This window comes from Bathycoccus prasinos, assembly GCF_002220235.1.
Source record: "Bathycoccus prasinos genomic : Chromosome_8".
Classification (NCBI taxonomy): Eukaryota; Viridiplantae; Chlorophyta; class Mamiellophyceae; order Mamiellales; family Bathycoccaceae; genus Bathycoccus; species Bathycoccus prasinos.
Window position 1 is genome coordinate 911481 of NC_024001.1, and position 26130 is coordinate 937610.

Sequence of the window (26130 nt, forward strand, 5' to 3'; positions counted from 1 at the left end):
AAAGGATTTACTATCACTTGTAAAAAAACTATTTGTACCATCATCATTGAACGCGAATCGGATCGCTTTCGTGCCTGGAATAGCTTCGGAAACGCAACTTTACCAATCGCGTTCCCAAAGGTATTCTTGAATCTGAGTACAGATACTTTTGCACGATATCAATGTCGTCCTCGTCTAAGTATTCGACGGCTTCGGCGGTGTTTTCGTCGGCGTTGGCATCTTTCTTCACGTATTCATCCTTATTATTATTATTCATCTTCAGAAACCGAGGCGAAACCGCTTTCAACACCGTCTCGAGAAGAGGCACAAAAAAGTTTGCAATCGATTCCGTTTCGGACAAAAGTTTCGTTCGATAGATTTGCATGTTCAATCTCTTGACTTTTCGAACGTCACCAGGTTTGATGTAACTGTGCGCGACAAAGTCTGGTAAAATCCGAACACCTACGGGCGTGCCTTCCCAGAAGGAGAGCTCGTCGTCTTCTTCTAAAAGTTCGTCGGCGATTTGTTTACCAAACAACGATTGCTCCAGCGATCCGATCAGCGTGTTCGTTACGCTGTTCTTAGATGACGAAGATTTTGAGTCGACAACGGGACCATTACCCCTGAAATCTTTGTTTCCATACGACGGCGGTGGCTTTGGCTTTGCGTTTGCTATTTTTTTCAACTTTCGACCATTTTTATACACCCACTTTTGGTTCGATCCACTCCCCGAATGCCGATCGAGAACTTCTCCACCGTTTATTAAAAGACGCGCTTTAAAAACTTCTTCACGATCTTTAGCTTGTAAACGAGATTCCTCTGCGAAATCAGCTGCTTCAACCGTTAGGTGCATGTTCATCAAGGCGGCCCGCTCGGCGTTTGCTTTGCTCGGAACTCGCACGCTATCCGCACCACTGAAGACGACGTAATCCTTCTTTACGCCAAACTGCGCTCCATTTGCACCCCACTTGTCCGGATATACACGCTCAATGTGTAAGTAATTCAAGTTGAATTCTTGCATTCGCCGCATTTTTTCTCGAAATTTGAGTTCATCGCGCAAAATAATACCCTCCGGATTCTTTGACGCGTCTTCAACTTCAACAGAATCTACCGTCAACCCTTCTTCTTGCCCGGCGAATTCAATGAAAACGACTAAACCGGCACCGGCGCTTAGCTTAGTTACCGTGCCTTCGTTCTTTCTTACCTCTCGAAAAAACGCGTTCATTTCTGCCTCCGTTCTTTTCCGCCCGCCTTCTTCGACTCGCATTCGTGAACTCGTCCGATCGAGTTTCGCGTAAATCCAATTACTCAAGCTCGCATCGTGCGTGACTACGTAGTAATTGAAATTTGTTTCGTACACGACGTAACCGGGTTCACCTTCTAACTGCGAGAATTTGACGGAACTTTTTGAGGTGTCGAGCAACCGCTGTTTCATGGACCGGTCGACGATTCCATTTGGATTCTTGTTTACTTTTTCACTAATTTTTCTAGGTGACGACGAATTCGACGACAGGTACTTCAAAGCGCCCTCATCTCTGACAAACTGCGCAAATTCTCTCGCGTTATGTACGTCTCGAACTATCTTTTCGTTGTTCCTTCTTCGTGTTCTTCCTTCATCGTCGTCGTCGTCGTAATACTCGTCGTCATCGTCGTCGCCGAAAAGATTGTGACCGATTGATTCCAACGCGTCCACAACTCTCGTGAACATGGTAGGTTTTTCTCGCTGCATGTGTTTCTTATCTTTCCACTTTTCAAAATCTTCTTCGCCGTGTCCTTCATTGGTCTCGGTTTTTAGTTCGTAATTCATCGGGTGATGTTTGTTTTCTCTATCGTAAATACTCCTAAGCGCGAGTCTTCGTCGCTCTAACTCCCGCGCTTCCCACGCAACCTCCTTCGCGCGTTGATCACGCATCCGCGCGGCAGACATCCAAGCCTCGCCTTTCATCGGTCCAGTGTTCACGTCCCCTTTCCATGTCCATGCGAAAGGGAAGTGAACCGGACACCTCTGGGCGTACTGTTTCCTCCCGCCTTCGCCTTCCCACTTTCCGCGCGCATCTGGATTGATGGTGACGTATTGACTCGCCTCGTCGCATTGGCACACCATGTGCGAAGCGATGCCGTTCTGCGAGGGCAAGGTTCCTTGTATATCTTCCAAATTTTGCGGCGGAGAGAAGTACAACTGTTTATGTTTCGTCGCTGTGGTTGTTATTTTTTGTTGGTGCTGGTGCTGGTGCTGGTGTTCATCTCGTCGTCGTCCTCCCGCGTTGTTCTGCACGACGTTTTCGTTTTCTGAAAACTGCGCGAAAGCGCTCGGTGGGAATTTTGGATTGGACGCTTTCGTGGCGACGACGAACGTTTCGTCTTCAGTTGAGAACCAATCGTTATTATCGCTATATTTCTTGTTGTCTTTTCTCCGGTTGTGTTCGGCAAGGAAATATTGTTCACCTAAATACGCTTGCGCTTTCAACCGCTCTCGCATCTGTTTCTCTCGTTGGTCCCGACTGCCTTCTTCTTCTTTTCTCGTCATCATCGTCGTCGTCGTCGTCGTCGTCGCGGGAGTACCATTATCATCGGTGCTCGTGGTGGCGAGATTCTCCTCGTCCAAGTTTACCATTTTCTTCGTGTTCCTGCGTGTGTTCAAATAATAAAACACAACGCGCGCGGTGGCGCGAGTGCGGGCAAATTTCTCTTCTTGAACTCTCCACCCCCCGTTATTTTGCAAGCAAAAGCAAGAGAAAACATGTAACACCCTTTCTTTCTGATATCAAAAAAAAAACGCAATCTTCTTTCTTTACTTTTAAATCAGGACGCCACGCTTTTGCGTTTGATAGAACTTTCCGAGAAAGAACAGACGAAGAACGTCGCACTGATCGCCAAGTGAAAGAGTCGCGTCTATTATTTTATCATCACAGTAAAAGAAGACAAATTGAAATCAGAAGAGAGGACGGAGGCAAAAGAGAGAGTAAAATGAGGTACAGCCAAACGCACTCGCCGGAATCGCAATCTTTGATACTCAACAACAAGTACACGAGCTGGAGCGCTTACTTCGGCGTGGATGCGTTTTTAAACGCGGTGTGGCACAATGTTTTTAGCATGAGCGTTTTAGCTTCGTTGCTTTTCCTTTCCGTGACGATCGGAGCGATGTCTTTACCTCCACCAACACATTTCTACACGAAACACACCGGGGCAGCTGAAAACTCGTCTTCATCGTCGTCGACGTCGACGACGAACAAACTTCTCACGACGTTCTTCTCTCTGAGACGAACCAATGTTGGCGGTAACAAGAAAGGCAATAAGATTAAGAATTACGTCGTGAACAACAAGGATGATAACAAAAACAAAAACAAACAGGCAGAAGGAAAACTTGGTGGGAACAGTTATCACATACCGAGTTCCTTATCGTATAAAGATATTTTGGATTCGCGAACGATGCTTCTTCCAGAACAACCGCGAATGCCAATGCACATACTAAGCTGGACGCCGCATTACGAGTTCACCATGTGGACTCTCAAACAAGTCGACGAGGAGTTGAATGTGGACGACAGATCATCGGGCGCGGTTGACTTTTTATACGCCGTCGCTTCGACTGAGTTTGCCGATAGATTCGACGCGTCGAATGCTGAGAACCAACCGTTCCATATGGGTTGGGCGACGCAAGACTACCCACAGAACCCGTGCGCTGGGTCGAGTAGCGGATGTGGCTCTATGCCGGCGCCAATATTCACCTTTGGAACGATACCGAAGGACCCAACAAAGATAGCTGGATTATTACAAGCGCCGACGTTGCCGCTCGCCCCGTGCATCGCGCACGCATATAACCCAGATAAATACGCTCAGTGCGACTGGTTTTCGTCACCATCGCAATGCTCGGAAGATAAAATGTACATCGAAACGTACGATAGCAACGCGGCAAGAATAGATAAGTACAACTCGCTCATTCCAAAATTGGTTTGGAGAGGATCAGATTGGCGATATCTTTCAGAGTACGAAAGTGTCGGAACTGGGAGTGGATTTGAGTTTTTGCACCAACTTGGGCTGTGCCACGCGAGTCGGTCTACAATCATAGATGCCGTGTTGCACTCGTCGCCGGCGAGCACGGTGGAAAAGCGAGTTCCACCGCGATTGTACGCCGCCGTACTCGGGTCGTTGAATCCGGAGAGTTTCGACATAAAGTTTACGGACAGAAACGAACACGCGCCGCAATCTTCCTGCATCGACGATAAATTCAATCTTTTCACCTCTGACGAGATGGACGCTTGCGATTACTCAAATTACAAGTATCTCGCGGACTTTGGAGGTGGAGGCGGTACTTCGTGGAAATCTACCCTTTGGTTTCTTGGCATGCCTGGCGTTCTGTTTCATCACGAAACGCCGATGCGAGATTCGTTCTACGACGACATTCAGCCGTGGGTGCATTATATTCCTCTCGACGAGGATCTTTCAAACTTAGAAGAACGGGTGAACTGGGCCAAGGAAAATCCGGACGAATGCGCGTCTATTTCCAAACGCGCGACGCAGTTTGCGAAGAAAATGATGAGCACGGATGGCTTAATAGAGCACACGAAGAAGACGTTCGTGGAACCGTTTGGGAAATATATCGACGCGTACGAAATACTTGCCTCCGACCAGAAGGTTTCTACGGCAGACTTAAGTACAAAGTATTCTAGTGGTGGTTTAGAGACGGTGAAGTATGCGCCTAGTGAACCGGCATATTTAGGCAACGCGGAACGAGGAGAGTGAGTAAGAGAAGCAGAGGAATAAAAACGTACAGCAATTTAAAAAAAAAAACATCTGAATATAATTATTACACGCGCTGGCCGGCACGCCTGGAATTTACTACAACGATCACTATTGGACTATTTCAAAATTGCTTTTGCTATCGGTGCTAATCCGCGCTTCAGATCTCCATCGAGAAACGGATCTGTGCGATCATCCTCGAGGAATCGAAACGCGTTTCTAAATTCATCCACGTTTGCATCGATGGGAGCATCCCAATGCGCCGGAACGATGCTCTTTATAGATTCTCCCCAACGTTCGCTCACGCGATCGACCCAATTACGAACTGCTCTTGGGTTTTGCGCATACAGAAGCGTCCGAACGACCGGAGGTACGAGTAAACGATTCGATATGGACTCAAAATTCGTTTCCCATCCGTCGGTCCAAACGACTTCACTCGGCGACACCAATTCTTCGTGTTCTGGAAAGAAGAAAGATACGAGCAGCGCTGTTTTCTTCCAACCCGCGAGAACGTTTTCCGGCGTATCATCCGGTTGAAGATCTTTCGTCGATCGTTTCGAGACGAGGAGAAGTTTTTCTTTCGAAGATAAGACCGGTGGCGTCAAGGGAATCTTCGCGAGCGCGTCGGTGACAATCAACATGCCAGTTTTGACATCAAAAAATGCGCACTCCTTTATTTGAATATTTTTATTCGCGATGTTAAACGCACCAACATCGAGAGTCTCGTAGTTGATTTCGTCTTTCCACGCTGGCTGTTTCGTTGCCATTCCCGCTTCATCGTTGGATTCCGAGAGAACAAACACGTTTGATTCTGTGCCGTAGACGTACGCGTTGGGGATGTTCTCGACTGGGAACGAAAACTGGCCAGGAGCGACCCATATTTCAGCCTCGGGCCACCTTTCGTGAGCATCTCGGGCAAATATTTTGTGTTCTAAAGCATATGTCGGTACCACTATCGAAGCTACGCGAGCTGAAGAAGATGAAGAAGCGGACGATGACGATGGTGCATGTTCACCTCCATCCGCGGCGCAAGATTCGACGAGTTGGAAAAATTCCTCAGTCGGCGCGAGCGGATTGTGCACCCACAAGTCGCCGGAAGATAAGCGAACGACAACGCACCGCAAAGGCGTTTCTAGAGGTCCTAACTCAATTGTCTGTTCCAAGGCCCAGCATCTGTCTTCTACCAACGTCGTCTTTATCGTTTTCTTCGTTCCTTCACCGAGAAAAGGCTTGAAAAGCGTCGGAAACCTTTGCGTGAAAGTTTGTTGTTGTTGTTGTTGTTGTTGTTGCTCTGCAAAAGCTGATATTTTATGTCCTGTTTGAAGAAACATGGCGTTGCTGTGAGCCAATAGCAGCGTCATCCACGACACGAAGTCTCTTCGCGACGAATTTTCGGCTTTGAGCACCTTCCTTCGCTCTCTTTGCCCTCTTCTGTTGTTGTTTTCAACTTTGTCCTCGTCTGTTTTCTTCTTCTTCTTCATCGTCTTCAACAGCATCGTCGTCGTCGTCGTCTTTTTGTTCTGTGATTTTAAAGAAGGAGAAAAAGATGATACGAAATCACGCGCAGTCCGGGAGCGGTCGCTCCCTGTGTTCAGGGAGGAGAAGGACGCGAGCGAGGGTATGGACGACATCTCTGTTAATACATTGGGTGTGGTGGTTGAGAAATAAGAAGAGAATTTGCCGCGAAAATCGAAAAATGCAAAAATCCATTACTTCCCTCTCAATTCCTCACTTTTGCTTCTCTCTCTCTCTCTCTCTCGGTCGCGCGCGCGCGAAGTCTTGTCAGTCCTTTAAAAAAGAACGAAGAGGAAGAGAAAGATGGCTGATTTTCAATTCCTACTCCCAGATCGCCTGAAGTCTCGATTAGACCATAATCAGCAGCATCAGAGAAAGTCAGAGTCGTTCGAGCACCGGTTAGCAAAAGCTCAATTGAAGCGACAGGTAAAGAGTTCTTGAATTCATTCTTCTTCTTCTTCTTCTTCTTCTTCTTCTTCTTCTTGGATAAAACACTAACGATGTGCATTCATCTCTCTCATTCGTCCAGGCTTTTCTTGAATGGACGGTGCAAAAAGCGTCGAGCATGTCCTCGCCTCCTCGGCGAAGGAAGAAGAATTCCAATTCGAAGAATTTTCCTTCGCCTCCAATGGATGGAGGACGTCCAACATCGATGACAAGACAACTCGTGGATGAGAACGATGAAAATTTTTCGTCCTCGCGTTATTCGCAAAAACCGAAAAGACGTCTATTTTTTGACTCTAACGAATGGGAGGATGCACGTACCAACGTCGAGAAAGAAGAAGAAAACGCTAACATCGACAGCGAGGAGAGTGCTGCGCACAGAAATAGGTGTTTGGAGCAAAAACTCGCCCGCGCCGAGGCGTTACATTCGCTCAGCGTTCAAAGTAAGCGCGAAAAAGCAAACGCGTTCAATTGCCGTCACGAAGACGTAGTAAAAGCGCAAAAGAACTTCAACAAGGAGAAAATATTGCAGAAGTCTCAAATGTTAGAAGAGAAGCTACGCAGCGCGGCTATGAAACGATCCTACGTGCTCTTTCGCAAAGGAATTCGCGCCAAGTGCGGAGTGCAACAATCTCCAGAAAAAGCTTTAGAGCGCTTACAACACCTCCACCGAGTCGAACGCGTTCAGAGACTCTGGAGAGTTTATACAGAGAGTCGATCGTCTACAGAAGCTTTGGGTAAAAGCATATCCGAGAAGTTATCGTTTGATATCGCGCAGAAAAGTTCGAACTACGACGAGTTCGTATCGTTGCTGCAAGATGCGAACGTGTTGGACGGAATGCGGCTCTGGTTGAAACGCTTAGATTCTCGATTAGACGCGCTCGGCGCGGAACAGAGCATTGCGACGCGATCACATCTTCGACTCCTGTTTCCTGCGACCAAGAAGATCGCGTGTCATCATCAATGCCGCAATCCTCGTATCGATTCTTGTGGCGATTTTGTTATCCCAAGATTTCCAACTCGTATCCTCATGTGCGCTTATATGGTGTGCGCTCACCCAGAAATGGTAACGGGAGAATACGCCACGGAGGATGATGAACCGTACGAAGTACGGGAGCTTCGAAGCGCGTCCGCGCGTTTGGTGAAAGCCATCGATGCAACTATTGAATTTTCCTCTGAGCAGATCAAAAATGGCTCGAAAAACGCGCTCATGTTTAACGAACTAGTTGTGCAGTTTGCGCAAATCTGGGACGAATACGTTCGGGCCTTCAGCATCTGGAAAACGAACGACGCGACTGCGTTAGAAGCAGAGTTAGTCCGCATCGCCGTAGCTATGGAGGCATCCATGCTGAGAAAATGCGGAGAAGTTTCGTCACAAGCAAATGCAGAAGAGCCAATCGATGATATTCGCGCCATCCGCGAGCAAACGTGCTCTGATAGAGAGCTTTTGAGAACGAAAGTGAGAGAACTTAGCGGTGACGTTGGAGTTTTAAGATTTGACGATGCCATACGCGCGACTCGTGAGAGCGTAAGAGCTGAAAGACTGGCTGCGTTGGACTCGCTGGAGGAAACCAAAGATTCTTCGCTCCATGAATCCGAAGGACACGCCTCCGAAAAGAAGTTTGAAGAACGGCGCAAACAGCGCTTTCAGCATTCGCAACAATTATTGCGAGAGAAAGAAGAGGCGAAGAAAAATCTAGCGCAAGGAAAAAACGAGCGCTTACAGCGCATGTCAATAATGGCAGAATTACTCGCAGACATCACGTGGCTACCATTTCAGTTAGAAGACACCGTATTGGACCACAGCGCGAAGGATACAACCACAACAACCGTGTCATCAGTTGCTGGACTCGAGCATCGGGTACACATCCACGCGAAAAACGCGTTCTGGGACTTGATTCGAGAAACATTAGATTCTCCGGCGCTCGATGCGTCCAGCGGAGACAACATCGTGTCGGTGAACATTCGCGAGTTAGTCGCTCTCATTCACTCCCTCGTGCCGGAGTCCTGGAAGCGCAGCGATGTGACTACACAACGCGCGTTCGAATTGTTGAACGAACGAGAGCTTTCGCGAATAATTTTTGCGCAAAAGGATACAGCGCTCTTAAAATCACTTTTAAAGAGTACTCTGGACGCTTCGTTCGCGTTACTAGTCGCTCTCGGTAGCGATGCACGCGAACCGCATTCGAAAACAAAACGCGAATCTTTGTTGAGCGCGTTAGAAAACGCGTCGTATTCCGGGACGATAGTTCTTACGCTCCAATTTTTATGGGATATGGCCAACGAACTCAAAGAGGACATCTCCAGAGGGAAAACCATCGTCGCCGTTGAGAAACTGCGTCGTCTCTTGCGCGGGCCCGATAGCAATGCTGCCATATCTTGGATTCAAGATACGTTTAGTCAACTATACAACCTCGACGCGACTCCGTGTGATGAAGCCTTACCTAATACCAGGAAGTGGCTTTTCAAGAGTGCTTGCGAACTGGCGCCGTTGGTCGAATCCAGCGGTCTTGGTCGAGAAGTTTTGAAGAATCAACCGTCCGCGCCGAGCGCAAAGAACACTCATAACATTCCAGAGAGGATTTGCGCGGGATTGAAAGACACATCCGTCTATTCCAAGAAGGACCCGAGAGGAAGTCGCCCTGGAGAGGATGAAAGCGTTCCCGTAAACTGGACTGGCGTTCGAGCCAGTTCGTGCGAAGGTGTGGTTCGATTGATGTTTGTCGATCTAATTTGTCACCGAGATGAACACTCTGAGTTACCAGAAACGTTGCGCTTTGATGCGGCGCGAATCCATCGAGCGCAGGATTCATTCCAGCGCCTCCTGTTGTCGTGCGCTTGCCTCGCTTTGGTCGAACAGGTGCTCCCGGCGGGCGTCTCTGTCACGCCAGAGATGAAGCGTGATTTAAACAAACGCGTCTCCGCAATTCTGCGCGATGACGCGAGCAAACTCAAGGACGTCGCCACAGAAGTTGCTCGAACAGTTGGTTCTTCGCAAAGTACATCCACAATATCACTCGTCGAGCGTATGCTGCTGAAACTGATTGGCGAAGGCACCCGGGAAGAAAAGAACGCCCCGGTAAAATCATCTGATGATATTTCGAAGGCTTTGCTAAAAAACGTGCGGGAAGCGCTCGTTGCGAGAGTTCTCGGCGGTAAGAATGCACGTGAACCTATGATTTCTCGTTTGAACAACTGTCGATCGGGGATCGTTGCGGAAGAATTCGACGCTTTGGCTGTTCGTATCCACGCGCTCGCCCAGACGTCTTTCGTCATACACAAAAGCGCCGTGTACGACCCTCTTGTGCTCAAAGCGTACGAAACTTCGGAAGAACTGTAGCAGAAGTATATGGATATGTGCCCAGGTACGTATGGGTTATGCAGTGGTTTGTGTATGAATACAATTTTGAAATTTTAAGAGTAACATAATCGCGTTCATCTCTCCTCTTTCATCTTCTCATCAGGGTCCTGACAAACTTATGAAAGCTGTGATAGGAGTGATTTCTTTTCTCGAGTTTCGCGACACCTCATTTAACATTTCCACTCTGAGAAAGATGAAGTTATCGATACGCCCAAACTTAACATCCTCGCGCTCAGCCACGGGCGCTTTCTCCTCTTCTTCTTCTCAACCTTCCACGGGGAAACGGCTGAGAAGACCGACGGCGAAGGTCTCTCTTTCTTCTTCTTCGCGTCGGCACTTACTTAAGCCTTGGACCTCATCATCATCGTCGTCGTCGTCATCAAATATCCACACCGCGAGGCGGAGATTTTCAATCTGTGCCGCATATAATAATAATGATAACAACAAAAAGAAGAGTAGCGATTTCAGTAACTACGGAGAAGAAGATGACGATTTTGATGAACCAGTGCCTGGACCAGGAGGCCGTATCGAGTCAGATGCCATCCAAAGAAACGTCAGAGATTCGGTGATTAACGCCATAGACCAAAGTCAAAACCGGAGAGTTACGGCCGGAGACGTCGCGTCTTCCTCAGGCATTCAACTCTTCGATGCCACGCAAGCGTTAACTGCTTTAGCTGCAGATACAAACGCATCTTTAGAGGTTACAAACGATGGCGACTTAGTGTACGCTTTTCCGAGCGGATATAAACAACTGTTGCAAGCGAAGTCGTTCAAGTTGAAAACGGAACCGACGGTGGATAAGGTGAAAGAATTTCTTTCTTATCTCGTGCGCGTGTCGTTCGGAACAACGCTCGTGGCATCTGTTGTTATTGTGTACACGACCATATTCGCGCTGTTGTCCTCGCAAAGAGACGACCGAAATGATCGAAGATCGAGCAGAGGTGGTGGCATGATGTTTTTTGGTCCTCGATTTTACCCGGGGGATATTTTCTGGTACCTCGATCCGTACTATTACCGTCGACCGTACCGGTTACGCGCGAAAGATGAGATGAACTTTTTCGAAGCGGTGTTTTCTTTTGTCTTCGGGGACGGTGACCCGAACAACGACTTTGAACGCGAACGCTGGGCGCTCATAGGACAAACCATCGCGAAAAATGAAGGGGTTGTCACGGGGGAACAGTTGGCACCGTTTTTAGACCGCGAAGGTTCCGCAGAACTCTCGGATGAATCGTTCGTATTACCAGTGTTAACTCGTTTCGAAGGTTCACCGGAAATGGACGATTCTGGGAATATTTTCTACAGATTTCCAGCTGCGCAAGTCACCGCTTTGGAAAAGAAACAACAAAATCGATTAAAACGTGATAGCGCTAGTAGTACAAATGGATTGGCGAAAGAGGAGCGTTGGTCGTTTTCTCTCGCTGATCCGAGCCAAAAATTCATGTCTGCAGCACTCGGCGTCGCTAACTTCGTCGGCGTGATCTGGTTGAGTAGTTTGATGACGGATCCCCAAGTCCTCTATCGCAACGCTGAGTTGGTCCAATCAGTTGGTGGTTTTCTGCCGGCGTTGCAAGTGTACGCGGCGCTGTTCTTCGCCATTCCATTTTTTCGAAACTTTAGAATCGGAATGAAGAATAAGCAGATAGATCGACGAAATACCTTACGATTGCAATCCCTGTTGCGTCTGGAGCGCCCGGACGAAAAGCTGCGCAGGAAACTGATGGAAGCGAAATCAAAGGCGGGCAGAAAATTCGTGTCGGAGAAGGATTCCATATTCTCATCGTCGGGGAAAGGCCAAAAAGACGGCTCGACATTCGAGTTGGAAGATTTCGATCGTCGCTTAAACAATGAGAAGAAGTAGATTGATCTAAAGGTTGTATTTTTAATTGAAGTGAAGGAAAAAACGTATAGTAAATAACCCCGCGCTCGTTCGTCTTCTTCTTCTTTGCTTTTTGTATGGTGGGCAATTAGGTGGTGCAGGAGTTTATATTTTAAAGCTACTTCAAACATGAATAACAAATATCATCATCGTAATGTTGATCTACTAACGCGTTCTATTCTTTCACTTCTAAACGGGTGTCAAGAGAGAGATCAAGTCCGGTCTCGGCGTCGTGCGCATGCCGACGATGATGATGAGAGGAATGAGGGCGTAATGAACGACTTCGGAGTTAGTGGAGACGTAGTTTACAACTTTCGCGATCGAAGCTCGAATACCGGCCATTATTACGTTTATTTATGCGTATCTTTTGGTGCGACGCGATCGATACGTGTTTGTTTCAAGTGCTCCTCTCGACAAACTACTCTATTTGGTTCCTTTGTGAGTTGTGCGTAAATGAGGAAGAAGAAGAAGAAGAGGGGGGGCTGGAATTCCCCTAATTTTAAGAGAAAGGGGCAGGGAGGGGAGCCCCGAGATCTTTCTGCTTGTGATTTGTTTTCGTCCTCAAAAAGCAGAGAAGAACAAGAAGTTTTCCTGAAAAATTAAAACGTCTACTCGTATTGAATCATAAATTATTGTGCGCGCGGCGCACCTGTGTATATCTATTATCCCTCCTTGATACTATTTAAGAAGACGGACGACGATCGCGGAGAATAATAATACAGGTAATACAGAGCATCTCTTCTTCTTCTTGACTTCTTCTTCTTTCTCTTCTCTTTCATACTTTATATGGGAGAACGAACGCAAAAAAAATCGATCGCCCAAATTCGCAAATTCCGACACGCCACGACGACACAGAAGAGAAAGTTATTTTCGTTCTTCTAATCAAATATTTTCTTTACAAAATCAATCGCAGAGAAGGAGAGATGCGCACGCCGACGAAGAAGAGAAAGACACCGATAAAGGAGACTAAGTCGGTCTCTGTTTCTACGACGTCGACGCCCGTGAAAACCTCTCCTAAAGCGCGGAGAAATCTTAAACTTTCCGACGTCGAAGAAGAAGACGTCGCGATGCTGAAAGGGGAAAAAGGAAAAAAAACGCAAAAGAAGAAAATGATTGTCCCGCCGGCGAGTTCACCCGTGGAGAAGGCTGGGAGCACGAGAACGACGCCTAAACGCGCTGCCGCGACAGATGCGAGTAAGAAGTTTGAGCAGCAGCAGCGAAACGGCGGGTTCGAAAGCGACGACGATGTCGTTCTTGGAGATGATGATGATGATGATGAGGAGGACGACGGTTCGACAAAAATCTCTCGTGGCAAGAAGACGGGCAAAAAGCAGACGCCGACGAAGAAGAAGAAGAAAAAGAAGAACGATGACTCGTCCGACGATGACTTCGACGAGGAAGATTTCGAAGACGAGTTGTTCACGAAGAAGAAGAGTCCGAGTAAGAATCTTACGCCAACGAAGAGACGGCGCCCAGGGAAGTCAGATCCGCCGACGCCGCAGTCCAGGTACGTTTAGATTTTTGCGCCTTTTTCGCGCGCACATTTTGGATTTTGGATTGTCTGTTTTTTCTTCGCAACGCGTTTATTTTACTCACTTTTATTCTCGGGGTGTGTTACTTGATTCTCACCGCATTTAAAATGTGTATTTTCTTATCACGTGATAAACAGGTCTCTCCATTCGCCATCCAAATCGGGAGGATCCTCGGGGATGAGCGCGTCGGAACGTCTCGTAGCGGCTGGCGAAGAGTTACCGGTGATTTCCGAGCCGGCGGCGATGTTTCACGATTTGGCGTCCAAAGTTCCAAAGTTGGAAAATTTTTTAAAGAAGATGAGTCATCGACCGTTGCGTGTCGCGACAATGTGTTCAGGTACTGAATCACCGCTGCTTGCGCTCGATAAAATCGCAGACGCTACGGAAAAGCTCTTTGGATCGAGATTGAACGTTGAGCACGTGTTCTCGTGCGAAATTGAGCCGTTCAAGCAGGCATACATCGAAAGGAATTTTTCGCCACCGATTCTGTTCAGAGATATTCGAGAATTGAAAGAGAAGCAAGCGTACACTGCTTATGGAGCCTTGGTTGACGTTCCTGGCAATGTCGACATTCTTGTCGCCGGTACGTCATGCGTCGATTACTCGAATTTGAACAACGAGCAAAAGCGGTTGAACGAACAAGGTGAATCCGGTCAGACTTTTCGTGGAATGAAAGCGTGGATCATGCGTTGTAAGCCACCTGTGGTGATTCTCGAGAATGTGTGTGGAGCGCCGTGGCAACAAATCGTGGACGATTTTGCATCGTTCGGCTATACGGCTGATTTCCTTCGCCTCGATACGAAGCGATATTACATCCCGCACACGCGCACGCGCGTTTATCTGCTCGCTGTTCTTGGTGACGACGATGAAGGCGTGCTCGCTCAGTGGAAAGAAGTCGTCAAACAACTTGAACGACCATCGAGCTCAACTTTGGAAGCGTTCCTCTTTGATACGGACGATCCCAGGGTGAATAAAGGTCGACAAGACTTGGCGCTCCCGGGTGAAAAGAACACGCGCGCCGAGACTGATTGGGGTCGATGCCAAAGTCGACACATTCGCGCCCGAGTGGAAGAAAAACTTGGTCAGCAACGTCCATTTACTCATTGGGACGGTGGTTGTCAGCTGCCAGATTATGCGTGGAACGATTGGGGTAAGGCGCAAACGGATCGAGTCTTGGATTTGATGGATATCGATTACCTCCGTCTCGCGAGAGACGGCGTTGACGCCATGCACAAAACTCTGGTGTGGAACTTGAGTCAGAACGTAGATCGAACAACTGGTTCTGTCGCACCGGGTATTTGTCCGTGTTTGACGCCGTCCATGGTGCCTTTTGTTACGAACAGAGGTGGGCCTCTGGTCGGTATCGAGGCGTTGTCGTTACAAGGTATTCCCGTAGATGACTTGTTGTTAACGCGCGAAAATGAAAACCAAATGTCGGATTTGGCTGGGAACGCAATGACAACTACTGTCGTTGGCGTTTGCATGCTTTCCGCACTCACGCTCATGGTGGATAAGCTCGCCAATCACAAGGAGAACAATGAGTTTGCGAAGAAGTTGTCCGCTTCGTCAAAGGAAGAAAAGTTGAAGATTACAAACGTCATCAGTAAGGCTGAACAAATCAGCAAAAACACCAAGGTTATTGGAGAAGATGCGTTGAAAGAAGAACTGTTGAACCTTGATGTCAAATCTGAAAAGAGTGTGTTGGCGTTGATGGAGTCAGCGCATCGATCTTCTCGATTGTGCGTGTGCGAAGCGCAAAGCGGACTGGCGAGTGAAATCGAACGATGCGCAAACTGTGATCACACGTGCTGCGTAAAGTGTAAGGGACGACCCACGCACACGTACGGAGCGTACAAGCCGACGCGCGTCGCACCGGATGTGTTTAGTGCAGAGTTGAAGCAGGCGTTGCCGATGACGGTGAAGTTTTCACAAAAATTCAATCTCGATAGGTACAAGTCAAATCTTTCCCTCACCTCTCCATCTGCTCCTAAATGGAAGGTTTGGATGGATGCTTTGAAAGCGGTTGAGAATGCCGAGTTTCTTTTCCGCGGTTTGCAGCGCGGAAACGTGTGGCGAATCCACTACGCTTGTCCGGGGGAGGATTTGATTAAACTCGAAGGTCGAATCGACGGGAAGGTGTGCGAATGGTTCATCATTTTTGAACCGTCGCCAAAGTCCGAGCAAAAGCCGGATGAGATATTTTCTCGACCGCTCGCGAGAATGATTTTGAGCAAAGAAAAAGCGAAGAATCTTTTGGACGGGAATTGGGAGTTATTCACTCCAGCGCCGGACGCGTTTACAGCCCAGATTATCGGAAAAGGCGCTTTGGTCGATTCCTGGCAAGTTACGCTCGGAATGGAGCATGGAAAAACAGTTCTCAACACCGAAAACGATTGGCCGCTCAAGCGATTCAGCAGGTACCAGGTTATCGTCAAGGATGAGGACAAGAAACAGCTCGACCGGGACATCAGTGGCGATTACGCCTTGTACGATACTTGCGACGCAGCGCAAGCTTCGTTACATCGAAAGGTAAATGGAGAGGAAAAAGGAAAGCGCTCTCTCTATTTCTTTCTCGATCAAACTCGTAATAAAGGTGCGGCTCACGATACGTTTGTCTTCGCAGATAACCATCGTCGTTTAATGTTCGATGAGTTCCGCGTAGAGACATGCCACATTGACACCCAGGATGGCTTGGCCAAGGGGTGGCGTCCGAGCGAAGAAAAAATGGGCACTATTGTCATCAAAATCCGTGGGAAATGGGAATCTCTGGACAAATCTGTGAAAATGGTTGCAATTGATACTTCGAAATCGTGCCTGAGCGTTCCTTCGCCGAAGACTTCGTTGTCTCAGGGCAACGAATCGTGCAACGCCGCGTTGGCTGTCGTCAAATGCTCGGTGCCGCTCGCTCAAGTGGACAAGGACGCTTGGCCTACGGGAGAGTTTGAGACTATCCGCTTAGATAAAAGTGCCGAGACGTTCAAGAGATTGCATTGGTTTACGTCGCGACTCGAAATACCAAAGTCGCTGCAGAGATGGAACGGTTTGGACTTGAAAGTACCAAACAAGCACTCGTCAGACAGATGCGATGAGTACATTTGTTCGAGGTGCGCTCCCGTTCCGCCAACTTTACGATGGAGTAGATTTTATGGTTCGAACAAAATTGAAGCTCGAGAGGATCCGCAACAAGCGGCGGAGTACGAGCAAGCGCTCAAGTGTCGACCGGCGCCGTTCATTGTACGTTGGAAACGCGAAGCCAATATGGGTAAGTTTCTCATTGCGATCAATCCGTCCACGTTAGTGCATCGTGCTTTGGCTCACTTGTCGCCAACAATGCACACCGCAGGTGCGACCGGCGAGCTGCTTAATACGTCGTGGAAGATTGTTTCTCACGACGAAAAATCTGTCGAGCAGTTGCCAAAGTCTTTTGAATTGAAATCGAACAGATTCAACGCTCCCGCATCGCAACCTCCGAAGTGGAGTAAAAAATATCCACTCCGTCCCGAACAACTGCGCTCTCTCGGCTGGATGATTGAGCAAGAGACCACAAAGGAACCATTCATTGAATCCGAAGTCGCCGAGAGCTTGATTCCAAGACTTGGGTTGCGCATGGACGGTAAGGTTGAGGTGAAGAAAACAGTTCGAGGCGGTATCGTCGCCGATCAAGTCGGTTACGGGAAAACCGCGATTTCCATCGGTGCTATACTCGCAAATCAAATACCGTTTCCCTCCGAGAAGGAAAGTGCAGTTTTGAAACCCGTACGAGCGATTCCAACTCGTGCAACGCTCGTTGTTGTGCCCTCACAGCTCATGCGGCAGTGGCCGCGAGAAGTTGAAAAATTTTCGGAAAAGGGTGCCTTGAAGACTGTCGTCGTAAAAACTGTTGCGGATATGACTGCGTTGACGGCGAAATGCGTCATGAACGCGGACGTGGTTATCGTTGCCACCTCTGTGTTCCGATCGAAGCTTTACTTTGATCGTCTCGCAAAACTTGCGGGGACTAAGACGATGCCGGATCCGAAGAGCGGCGCTCAAGGTCGTCACTTCACTTCTGACTATAACCTTGCTTTGAAAGGTTTGGGCGATCAAGTCGAGGCACTTACTGATCCAAAGCGCGGTGCGAAGTACGTTGCCGAGCACACGAAGAAGAATGTGAACGTTCTCGGTGAACTCACTTTGCAACCGAAGCGCTTGAAAGGCGCCAAGTTGGTTGCTGCCACGGTTGCTGCCGGTGGCGAGGGGTTCACGCACATCGAGGAGATGTTTGCCGCAAAAGAAAACGTATCTTCAAATCCGGTGCAGAAGCCTGTGGTGGAGAAGCCGATGAGTCCTTCGAGGAAGACGCCGATCAAGAAGAGCAAAGTTGCTACGCCGTCCAAGAAAAGTGCCGTTTCAGCGAGATCCACGCCCTTGAAAAAGCAAACAACTCCGAAGAAAGCCTCGAGTGCGATTCGATCGTTGCCGAGTTCTCGAGCTGGAACTCCACGTAAAGTGGTGGCTGCTACTCCTTCGAAACGAACTTCTGCGCGCAACACGCCTCGCAAAAATTATTACGAAGAGGACGATTTATCAGAAGACATGTTGCGTGATTCTGACGACGATTTTGCGTCCGAGGACATCAGTGATGACGAAGATGAGGATGCCTTTGACGTTGACGACGACGATGACGACTTCGATGACGAGAGACCGAAGCCTAAGAAGAAGAAAAAGAGTGGTGCGGCGAAGCGTAAACTGGCTCCCGGGGAAGAAAAGGATCACTGGGGACTCGAAACCGAAGCTGTTCAAGAAAATTGGCGTCGAATGACATCTGTCCCATTTGAAATGTTTCACTGGAGACGGGCAATCATCGATGAGTTCACATACTTGAAGAATTCGGACAGAGCAGTCGTACTTGGTCTCAAGACGCAGTCGCGCTGGTGTTTGTCTGGTACTCCTCCCGTTGGCGATTTCGCAGACGTGAAAAGTACGGCGGCTTTACTTGGCGTTAATCTCGGAAGCGATGAAGTACCAAGGTACACAAAGTCCGAAATTACCAAAGCGGAATCATTTCAGTTCTTCAAGGAAAAGCCTTCGCAGCAATGGCATCGCAGACGCTGGTCGGTGGCTCAAACCTTCATGGATCGTTTCATGCGTCAAAATATCGCAGAGATTGACGAGATCAAGTACAAAGACACGAGACTCGACGTACAGTTACGCCCAGCGGAACGGGCGATTGCGCTCGAGCTCGATCACTATTTGCAGTCCATGGATATGAAAGCAAAGAAGAAAAAGCGAGGCGCTGGAGCTGATCGCGACTCGCGACTGGCTACTGTGCTAGGCTCCTCCGCAACGGCCGAAGAAGCCTTATTAAAGCGCGTCGCGTATTACGAACTCGATGAAGCGGATGGAACTGCCGTTCGAACATGCCAAGATATTGTGAACTTGCGCATAAAACAGCGAGATGCGTGTTTGGAGGAGATTGGCAAGGAGATTTGCACCGGGCGTATTCTACAAGACGAATGTAAAACTTTGAGTAAAAAGATGGAGCAGGCTTACGAAGAAGGTGAAGACGAGTTCCACGCGTGGGAGCAAAACGTCTTTGATAAGACTGGTGGAGTAGATTACGTTGGTGATCCCGAGGCGCACAACATCTTGTCGAAGGTGTTGAGAGATAACGATCTCAAGGCGGCGAAAAAAGTGGAGACGAAGACGAACCCTCCGCAGTACAGTAAGATTGAACTCGTCATCGAAGGCAAGCTCACTACTGCAACGATTTTGGCATACCAGGGTCAGCACAGACAAAACGCTAAACTGGAGTATAAGAGCGCGTCTTCAGGTAAGATGCAGAGCACAGAAAAGAACTTGAAAAGAGTTGATTACAAAGTTATCAAGTTGGCACCTGAAAAGTCCAAGTCTGACTCGAGCGACAACGCTTCGAAAGTGAACACACCGAAGAAGGTCAAGAAAGAATCCAAGAACGACAAAGCCTGGGAACTGCGCGAGCACACGCATCAGTTGATTGCTTTACAGAAGGAACTCGTCGGTCGTGTCCGATCTTTGCGCTTCTTTCAATCAGTGCGCGACTTACAGGCGAAGGTTGCAACAGCCACCGTCAAATGCCAAGTCTGCTTGAAGGAAGTTAAGAAATCCAACACCAGCGTCTTATCGACGTGCGGTCACTTCGGATGCCTCGTGTGTCTCAGAGAGAATGCTTCCAAGCAAGCGTGCGGTGTTGCTGGTTGCAATTGCGCGCAGCGTGATTCATCGGTCGTTTCGGCAGATTCTCTCGGTACTGAACTTTCCATGCAAGGAAAGAAAGGGAAGGGCAGCGTATCTGTGATTGGTAAGCACGGCTCCAAACTCATCGATCTTGTCAATCACATCAACAACATTCCAAAAGAAGAGCGCATATTGGTATTCGTCCAATTTACGGACTTGATGGCGCAAGTCGCGAATGTTTTAAATGAGGCTGGAATCAAAACGCTGAAATTGAAAGGCTCGGTGCACCAACAAACTGGCGCGCTCGATGAATTTCAACAGGAAGACATGAAGAAAGGAAGTGCGCGCGTTCTTCTTCTGTTGGGACGCGATGAATCTGCATCGGGTGCGAACTTGACCACAGCGAATCACGCAATCTTTGTGCATCCGCTCCTGACTGCGACGAATTACGAATACGTCGCCAGTGAGACGCAAGCGATTGGACGCATTAGACGTTATGGTCAGTCGCGCGAGGTGAACACCTGGAGATTTATTGTAAAAGATTCAATAGACTCCGAAATTTACGAGGAGCGTACAAGGGAAGCTACTCAAGTATAAAGTACTTCTGTGTATGATATATTGTGAAGATAATTTGATATGCATTATTTACGAGAAAGCGGAAAAGAGTAAAAATAATAACGAGCGAGCATCTAAGCAACGCGCTCGAGCAAGAAAAAGAGAAGGAAAAGAGAGAAAGAGAGACATACTGGAGAATAAACACACGAGATTAAACTGTTTTTTAATTCACAACACGCAAATAAGAGACATATTTCGAAACACATCTACCTAGTATATAAGAAATACGCGATGACAGCCGGCAATTTTTCTACCTTTTTATCTTTGCTATTGTCCCTTGAGCGATTGCTTCGCCTTCGCTTCTGAGCAACACGCCACCGAGCGTTTTACTCAACGCGTATGCCTCTACACACAAACTTTGTTGAAACGACAGAACAATTTTCCCATACTTGCCTTTCGGGAGAAAGAGAGGTTTTCTCTTCACCTCTTCGCCGGTTGTTTCATCTAAAATACTTAAAAGTTCTAGAACCGTCGCTTCGGTCTCCGCCGAATGCGCGTGTACGACGACTTTCGCACCAGGAAGTATGGGTCGTTTCAGCGAGTCACTTGTTTTGATATCAACTTCTATCACCTTTGCGGCACGTAACGGATATGAGTGATGGCAAATCACCGAACCGCTTTGCAAACTCGAAGACTCGACTCCAGTCAACCCAACATCTACAACTGCGCCGACCGAGGCGAACTGCACCGGCTGATTCAAACCTTTTTCTATCCTTTTGACCGTCGCCACTACATTCGCGGGCGATATAAACACTTTATCTCTAACGCTGATACTCCCAGATTCTATTTTTCCAGTAAACGCGCAACTTCCTAAAGCGTGCGAGGATGCGTTCCCACTAGCAGTCAAGATTTCTAAAACAGGCATACGCAGAGGTGCAGGTTGTCCTTTTGAAGACGCCTTCGAACTCTTAAGAATATCCAGTAAAGATTCGTTGCCTGCATACCAAGGCGCGCATTCTTGAACAAACTGATTAGACGAGACTATGTTCGAACCTTCTAGCGCAGACACAGGTACGACGGCAACATCTTTCTCGTCGTACCCGATATTTCCGTTCGTTAAGAAATCAAAAACACGACTCTTCACTTCCTCATATCGACTCTTGTCGTACGCGCACGAATCGAGTTTATTTACGACCACTATCATTTTGGAAATTCCTAAAGCTTTCGCCATCATTGCGTGTTCTTTCGTTTGCCCATTCTCGCTAAAGCCTTTCTCGAAGGCGCCGATGGCTCCATCTATTACTAGGAGTGCAACATCCGCACTCGACGCGCCGGCGATCGCAGACGGAACGAAATCGCGATGTCCAGGCGCATCGCTGATTTGAATCCACCTATCTTCGCTTTCATCTAGCCTAACGCGCGTTCGCGCGACGTCTATGGTCACTCCTCTCGCGCGTTCCTCGGGTAGCGAGTCCAACGCCCAAGCGTACGCGAACGAAGCTTTGCCAGCCGCTTTCGATTCCCTCGCGTTCTTATGATGCGTGCGTGCGTCTAGGGAGTGCAAAGCTTCTAATAATCGACCACATAAAGTGCTTTTCCCAGCGTCTACGTGTCCTAAAATAACCACAGACAAATCAAGTTTGCTCGTATTCTCGTATGCTTCTCTTTCCTCTAGAGTTGGAGTGTATGATTTGAGAGAAATTTCAACTCCATCTTTAATATCTGGTGTAAGCGCGAGAGTTGAGGCTACTAATTTCTCCAGCGAGGATGCCGATACATTCTTTTCTGCATGCTGATGATGCTTCGGTGCTTTCGATTTTAAAACAGTTACTCGTTCTTGCTCCTTTTCACTTTGATGCTTGGATACAGTTACTCGTTCTTGCTCCTTCTCACTTTTACCAACTTTGCCTCCTTTCTCGTAATATTCATCATCGTCGCAGTACTCATCATCGTCGTAATCTTCATCGTAATCGTCGTAATAATCATCCTCGTCTACCCATCCACTCAGCTTTCGACTCATGTCTTTCAGAAAGTTTGTTAAAACAACAATATTTCGTAAAGTGACAAAAAATTCGTCATTTCGACCTCCCTAATTGCGCGGGAAAATCTACACTTGCAGTCTTTCTTTTTTAGAAAGAAGAAGAAGAAGAAGAAGAAGAAGAAGAAGAAGAAGAAGAAGAAGGAAGAAGATACTGCCAATACCATAATAGCAATGCCGTCTGTCTCTTCCAAATCTCCGTTTCCGCCTCCGCCAGAATTTTACAAACTCTACCGGCAATCGGGAGGCAAGAAAGATGAGACAGAAACAAAGACTCCTCCGTTACCTCCATTACTTCCAGAGCGAGGCGAAACGTACGAAACGTTCGGCGCGACGCACGCGGATCCATCCAAGTTGCTCGCGCCTGAACTGTTGATAGACGATCCGGATTTCCCGTTTCAAAAGTTATACACGATTGTCCCTCAAAACACCGACAACAACAAGAAGAAAATCATAAACGCTAAGGGAGAAATACAAAAACTTAATAGGGAGATTCTAGAACGATTTGCGGCACTCGCGAACGATTTGCAAAACGCTCCGAGTCGAGCGAACGAGCGCATAGAGGAAATTGCATTGCTGTATAATAACTTGCATCATTTGCTCAACACGATACGGCCGCTGCAAGCGCGGGAAACCATCGCCTTTATACTGAAGCAACAAATCGAAGAGAAAAAACAGGCGTTGAAGGAACTGCAAGAGAGTTTGAAAGTAGATGAATAAAACAAGCACATAGCCGTTAGCCAAAACACATTCTCTACGTATACTACTAGGTAATTAACATATTGTTACATTGTTTCCGCACTCATTCGCGCAAATTATGTCCACGGATAGAAGTTGCTAAACAAAACCATTCCGACGAGTGCGTACCCGGCGACGAATGAGGCGAGTAAGTATTTGCCTCTCTCGCTCTCTTCGCCGCCAAATCTAGCGATTGCCACGTATGGCGCGGCTAACACACTCATAAACCGCATCGCGATTTGTATATGCGTCACGGTTGCACACAATACACAACTAATCAACCACAGAATATCTCCCGCTAAAGCTCCAACAGGCGATACCAATACTCTATCTCTTCGTATAAATGAATACATTTTCAAACAATACATCGAAGCGAGCAATGCTGGAGAAGCAATCAGAATATTTCCCATTTGGGAAACGCGCCAGGATTGGAGGAAACCAACGTCCCAGTACTCCGACTGGATGAACGCGTACACGTTCGGGGGAAATTTTGAGCACCACGGCCGTGATTTCGCTGCTTCAACGGCACTTCCTCCTCCTCCTCCAATCTCGTATCCCGAATCGATCCCGCAAAAGCTCAAGTAGGCGTTATATTGTACCAAAACGGTTGGAAGTGCGATACACAAACCACCGATGACGTGTATAGGCAACGAAACCAGCCTCTTAAACCAATACTTTCTTTCACGTTTAACTGCTAACAACAACGATATAATTTCGCAGGCTGGATAGATACCCAATAAAATACCATTTGAACGAAAACTCGCCGCGAGAGCAAAGAACACATAGCTCGTCACTTTATTCAAAACGAATCGCCAATCAGTCGTCGCACGTGCTCCATCGAATTCATACATCGAACCTCTTGCAAATAAGAGAGCGCCATAAGTTGCGCAAAAAGTAAATATCGCTTCCGTATATCCCGGAGCGAGATGAAATATGAAAGCCGGAGTAAAGCAATACAGTAACGCTGCAGATCTCGAGAAAGACGCACACTTTCCAGCGAAATGAACATCTAGAGTTTTTCCTTTCTGCGGATTCGCCAAGAGGATGAACGCGAGCTTCTCCATGATTACTACTGTTGCGATAGAAACCATGGCATTCAAAACCAACGCGGTTCGTGCTAAAACGCACGTAGTCATCTCGCTGTCGCGAATAATGAACCGTAGTAGAAACGGCAACGCCGGGTAGAAAGCATGAGAATGTTCGTATTCATAACCACCCACTTCTGCGATTCGCAAAACGTGAACTCCATCCCACACCGCAATGGATTCCATGCGAGAACAAAACCCGTCACGTGTTAGTGTTGAACCACTCATTTTGTTGGAAGAATGAGAAGAAGAAGTATCGTAATCGGATACGAACGCGTCGCAGATAAACATCAAAGCTATGAACATAACTCTAGATAAAAACGCAATCAATACGATATTCTCGCTGTTGCGATATCTATTGTACGCGACGAGTGCGTCCATTGCTTCTTCTTCTTCGGCGTTCTTCTCCTTATTGGTGGTATGATTTCGTCGTTTCCGATACATACCTAATGCGTATTAAATCAATATTGATACCATCATTCTAGAAATACGCACACGACTTTGTACCGTTAACTCATGACACTCGAAAAAAGTGGCGTTTCACAGCTCAAATATCTTTTCACCACAAATAAGACGGCGGCAGCGGATTTGAGCCGATTTTCCGTCGTGTTCTTTTCATAAACATGCTTCGAGCCGCGACGCGTCGATCGAGCTCGTACAACAGATGCAGCAGCAGTAACAGATGCAGCAGCAATACGCACGATACCAATAGTATTACCGAATGGTCTTCTTCCTCTTCTTCTTCTTCTCCTTTGATGTTGAGAGACTTTTTTTTTCGAAGAACAACAACTACAGGTACTCGTGAGACATTGGTGCAAGAACAAAAGAACAGAACGATGATGACGACGATGATGCACCAAGCCAGAGGAATCTCCGCCAATAACGATAGTGCTAGCAGTAATGATAGGAGAGGAAGAATCAGACGACGTGCATTTTCTACATCATCATTTTTTCAAAGTGAAAAGGAAGAAGAACGAACTCGATTTGACGGCGCCACGAGAGCAGAAACAATCATCGAAGTTGGCGAACAAAACGTGAGCGTCAAAGTAGGATTTGAATCTGGCGCGCTCGCTCGTCTCACAGATGGCGCCGTCGTCGCCGACTTGGGTGATACGGTTGTTCTGTGTACCGCAGTCGCATCGAGAGAGAAGGGTGACCCGAGTAAAGACTTCGTACCTTTACTCGTAGACTATCGCGAACGTGCGTACGCCAAAGGTTCTATCCCACCGACGTTTACGAGACGAGAAGGAGCGCCAAAAGACCGGGAGATTCTCGCTATGCGAGTCATCGATCGGACGTTGCGTCCACTCTTCCCGAAAGGCTGGTCGCAAGAAACTATGATACAATCGATTGTTTTAGCGAGTGATTTAGATCAAGATCCCGCGGTTCTATGTGTAAACGCGTGCTCTGCGGCGCTCACGATTTCGTCCATTCCGTGGGATGGACCAATCGGTGCGTGCAGAGTCGCGGTCATGAAAAGCGGGTCAATTTGCGTGAACCCAACGTTTCAGGAGTGCGACGAAGCTTCGCTGGTATTTTTCTACGCAGGAAACTACGACAGAGCTTTGATGATTGAAGCACACGCTAACGATGAATCCGGTGTGAGCGAAAAAGACGTCGCGAGGGCTTTACTCGCTGCGCATGACGCCGCTAGGGCGTTGATTGAACCACAGTTAGAATTGAAAAAGAAATTAGATCTCAAAGCGATTGAAAATAACAAAATGCCGAAAGCAAAACAGGAAATCGCTGAACCTGTGGGAGGAAGATCACCTGAGTTACGAAAAGACGTATTAGCGCGATGTAAGGAAAGGTTGCGAGGATTATACGATGAGAAAATTCAGGACAAACACGAACGTGGGAGAAAAATGGCGGAATTGAAGACTTTGATTTACCACGAGATGCTTGCAGAGTACGGAGAGGAGGAAATGAAATGGTCAGAGAGAGATGTCGATGGCGCTTTTTTTTACAACGCTTCCGTCGTTATGAGGGAAATGGTACTCGAAGACGATATACGAGTGGATGGAAGAGGTATGGATGATATTCGCGAGTTGCGTGGTGAAGTAGGTGTTTTCCTT

General features: G+C 47.7%; 12 protein-coding genes across 12 annotated transcripts; 7 read left to right on the top strand and 5 right to left on the bottom strand.

Moving 5' to 3' along the window:
• Positions 1-43: 43 nt before the first annotated feature.
• Bathy08g04980 (unnamed protein product) lies at positions 44-2593 on the bottom strand (the record flags this gene model as incomplete). Its single annotated transcript, XM_007511574.1, has 1 exon — positions 44-2593. One exon carries the CDS (start codon positions 2591-2593, stop codon positions 44-46), a length of 2550 nt encoding a protein of 849 aa, XP_007511636.1.
• Positions 2594-2946: 353 nt separating this feature from the next.
• Positions 2947-4719, top strand: Bathy08g04990 (predicted protein; the record flags this gene model as incomplete). The annotated part of the gene is made up of 1 exon (XM_007511352.1): positions 2947-4719. The coding sequence occupies one exon, from the start codon at positions 2947-2949 to the stop codon at positions 4717-4719; it is 1773 nt and encodes a 590-aa protein (XP_007511414.1).
• A 116-nt stretch (positions 4720-4835) lies between these two features.
• On the bottom strand, positions 4836-6347 carry Bathy08g05000 (predicted protein; the record flags this gene model as incomplete). Its single annotated transcript, XM_007511716.1, has 1 exon — positions 4836-6347. One exon carries the CDS (start codon positions 6345-6347, stop codon positions 4836-4838), a length of 1512 nt encoding a protein of 503 aa, XP_007511778.1.
• Positions 6348-6859: 512 nt separating this feature from the next.
• Bathy08g05010 (predicted protein) lies at positions 6860-10015 on the top strand (the record flags this gene model as incomplete). Its single annotated transcript, XM_007511736.1, has 1 exon — positions 6860-10015. The coding sequence occupies one exon, from the start codon at positions 6860-6862 to the stop codon at positions 10013-10015; it is 3156 nt and encodes a 1051-aa protein (XP_007511798.1).
• A 214-nt stretch (positions 10016-10229) lies between these two features.
• On the top strand, positions 10230-11894 carry Bathy08g05020 (predicted protein; the record flags this gene model as incomplete). The annotated part of the gene is made up of 1 exon (XM_007511667.1): positions 10230-11894. The coding sequence occupies one exon, from the start codon at positions 10230-10232 to the stop codon at positions 11892-11894; it is 1665 nt and encodes a 554-aa protein (XP_007511729.1).
• A 207-nt stretch (positions 11895-12101) lies between these two features.
• Bathy08g05030 (predicted protein) lies at positions 12102-12254 on the bottom strand (the record flags this gene model as incomplete). The annotated part of the gene is made up of 1 exon (XM_007511315.1): positions 12102-12254. The coding sequence occupies one exon, from the start codon at positions 12252-12254 to the stop codon at positions 12102-12104; it is 153 nt and encodes a 50-aa protein (XP_007511377.1).
• A 581-nt stretch (positions 12255-12835) lies between these two features.
• Positions 12836-13429, top strand: Bathy08g05040 (unknown protein; the record flags this gene model as incomplete). The annotated part of the gene is made up of 1 exon (XM_007511655.1): positions 12836-13429. One exon carries the CDS (start codon positions 12836-12838, stop codon positions 13427-13429), a length of 594 nt encoding a protein of 197 aa, XP_007511717.1.
• Positions 13430-13621: 192 nt separating this feature from the next.
• On the top strand, positions 13622-20236 carry Bathy08g05050 (predicted protein; the record flags this gene model as incomplete). Its single annotated transcript, XM_007511749.1, has 1 exon — positions 13622-20236. The coding sequence occupies one exon, from the start codon at positions 13622-13624 to the stop codon at positions 20234-20236; it is 6615 nt and encodes a 2204-aa protein (XP_007511811.1).
• Positions 20237-20504: 268 nt separating this feature from the next.
• On the bottom strand, positions 20505-22214 carry Bathy08g05060 (translation elongation factor 1-alpha; the record flags this gene model as incomplete). Its single annotated transcript, XM_007511430.1, has 1 exon — positions 20505-22214. The coding sequence occupies one exon, from the start codon at positions 22212-22214 to the stop codon at positions 20505-20507; it is 1710 nt and encodes a 569-aa protein (XP_007511492.1).
• A 192-nt stretch (positions 22215-22406) lies between these two features.
• On the top strand, positions 22407-22952 carry Bathy08g05070 (unknown protein; the record flags this gene model as incomplete). Its single annotated transcript, XM_007511471.1, has 1 exon — positions 22407-22952. The coding sequence occupies one exon, from the start codon at positions 22407-22409 to the stop codon at positions 22950-22952; it is 546 nt and encodes a 181-aa protein (XP_007511533.1).
• A 95-nt stretch (positions 22953-23047) lies between these two features.
• Bathy08g05080 (predicted protein) lies at positions 23048-24436 on the bottom strand (the record flags this gene model as incomplete). Its single annotated transcript, XM_007511466.1, has 1 exon — positions 23048-24436. One exon carries the CDS (start codon positions 24434-24436, stop codon positions 23048-23050), a length of 1389 nt encoding a protein of 462 aa, XP_007511528.1.
• Positions 24437-24678: 242 nt separating this feature from the next.
• Bathy08g05090 (polynucleotide phosphorylase/polyadenylase) lies at positions 24679-26041 on the top strand (the record flags this gene model as incomplete). Its single annotated transcript, XM_007511639.1, has 2 exons — positions 24679-25964; positions 25996-26041. 2 exons carry the CDS (start codon positions 24679-24681, stop codon positions 26039-26041), a joined length of 1332 nt encoding a protein of 443 aa, XP_007511701.1.
• Positions 26042-26130: the final 89 nt, after the last annotated feature.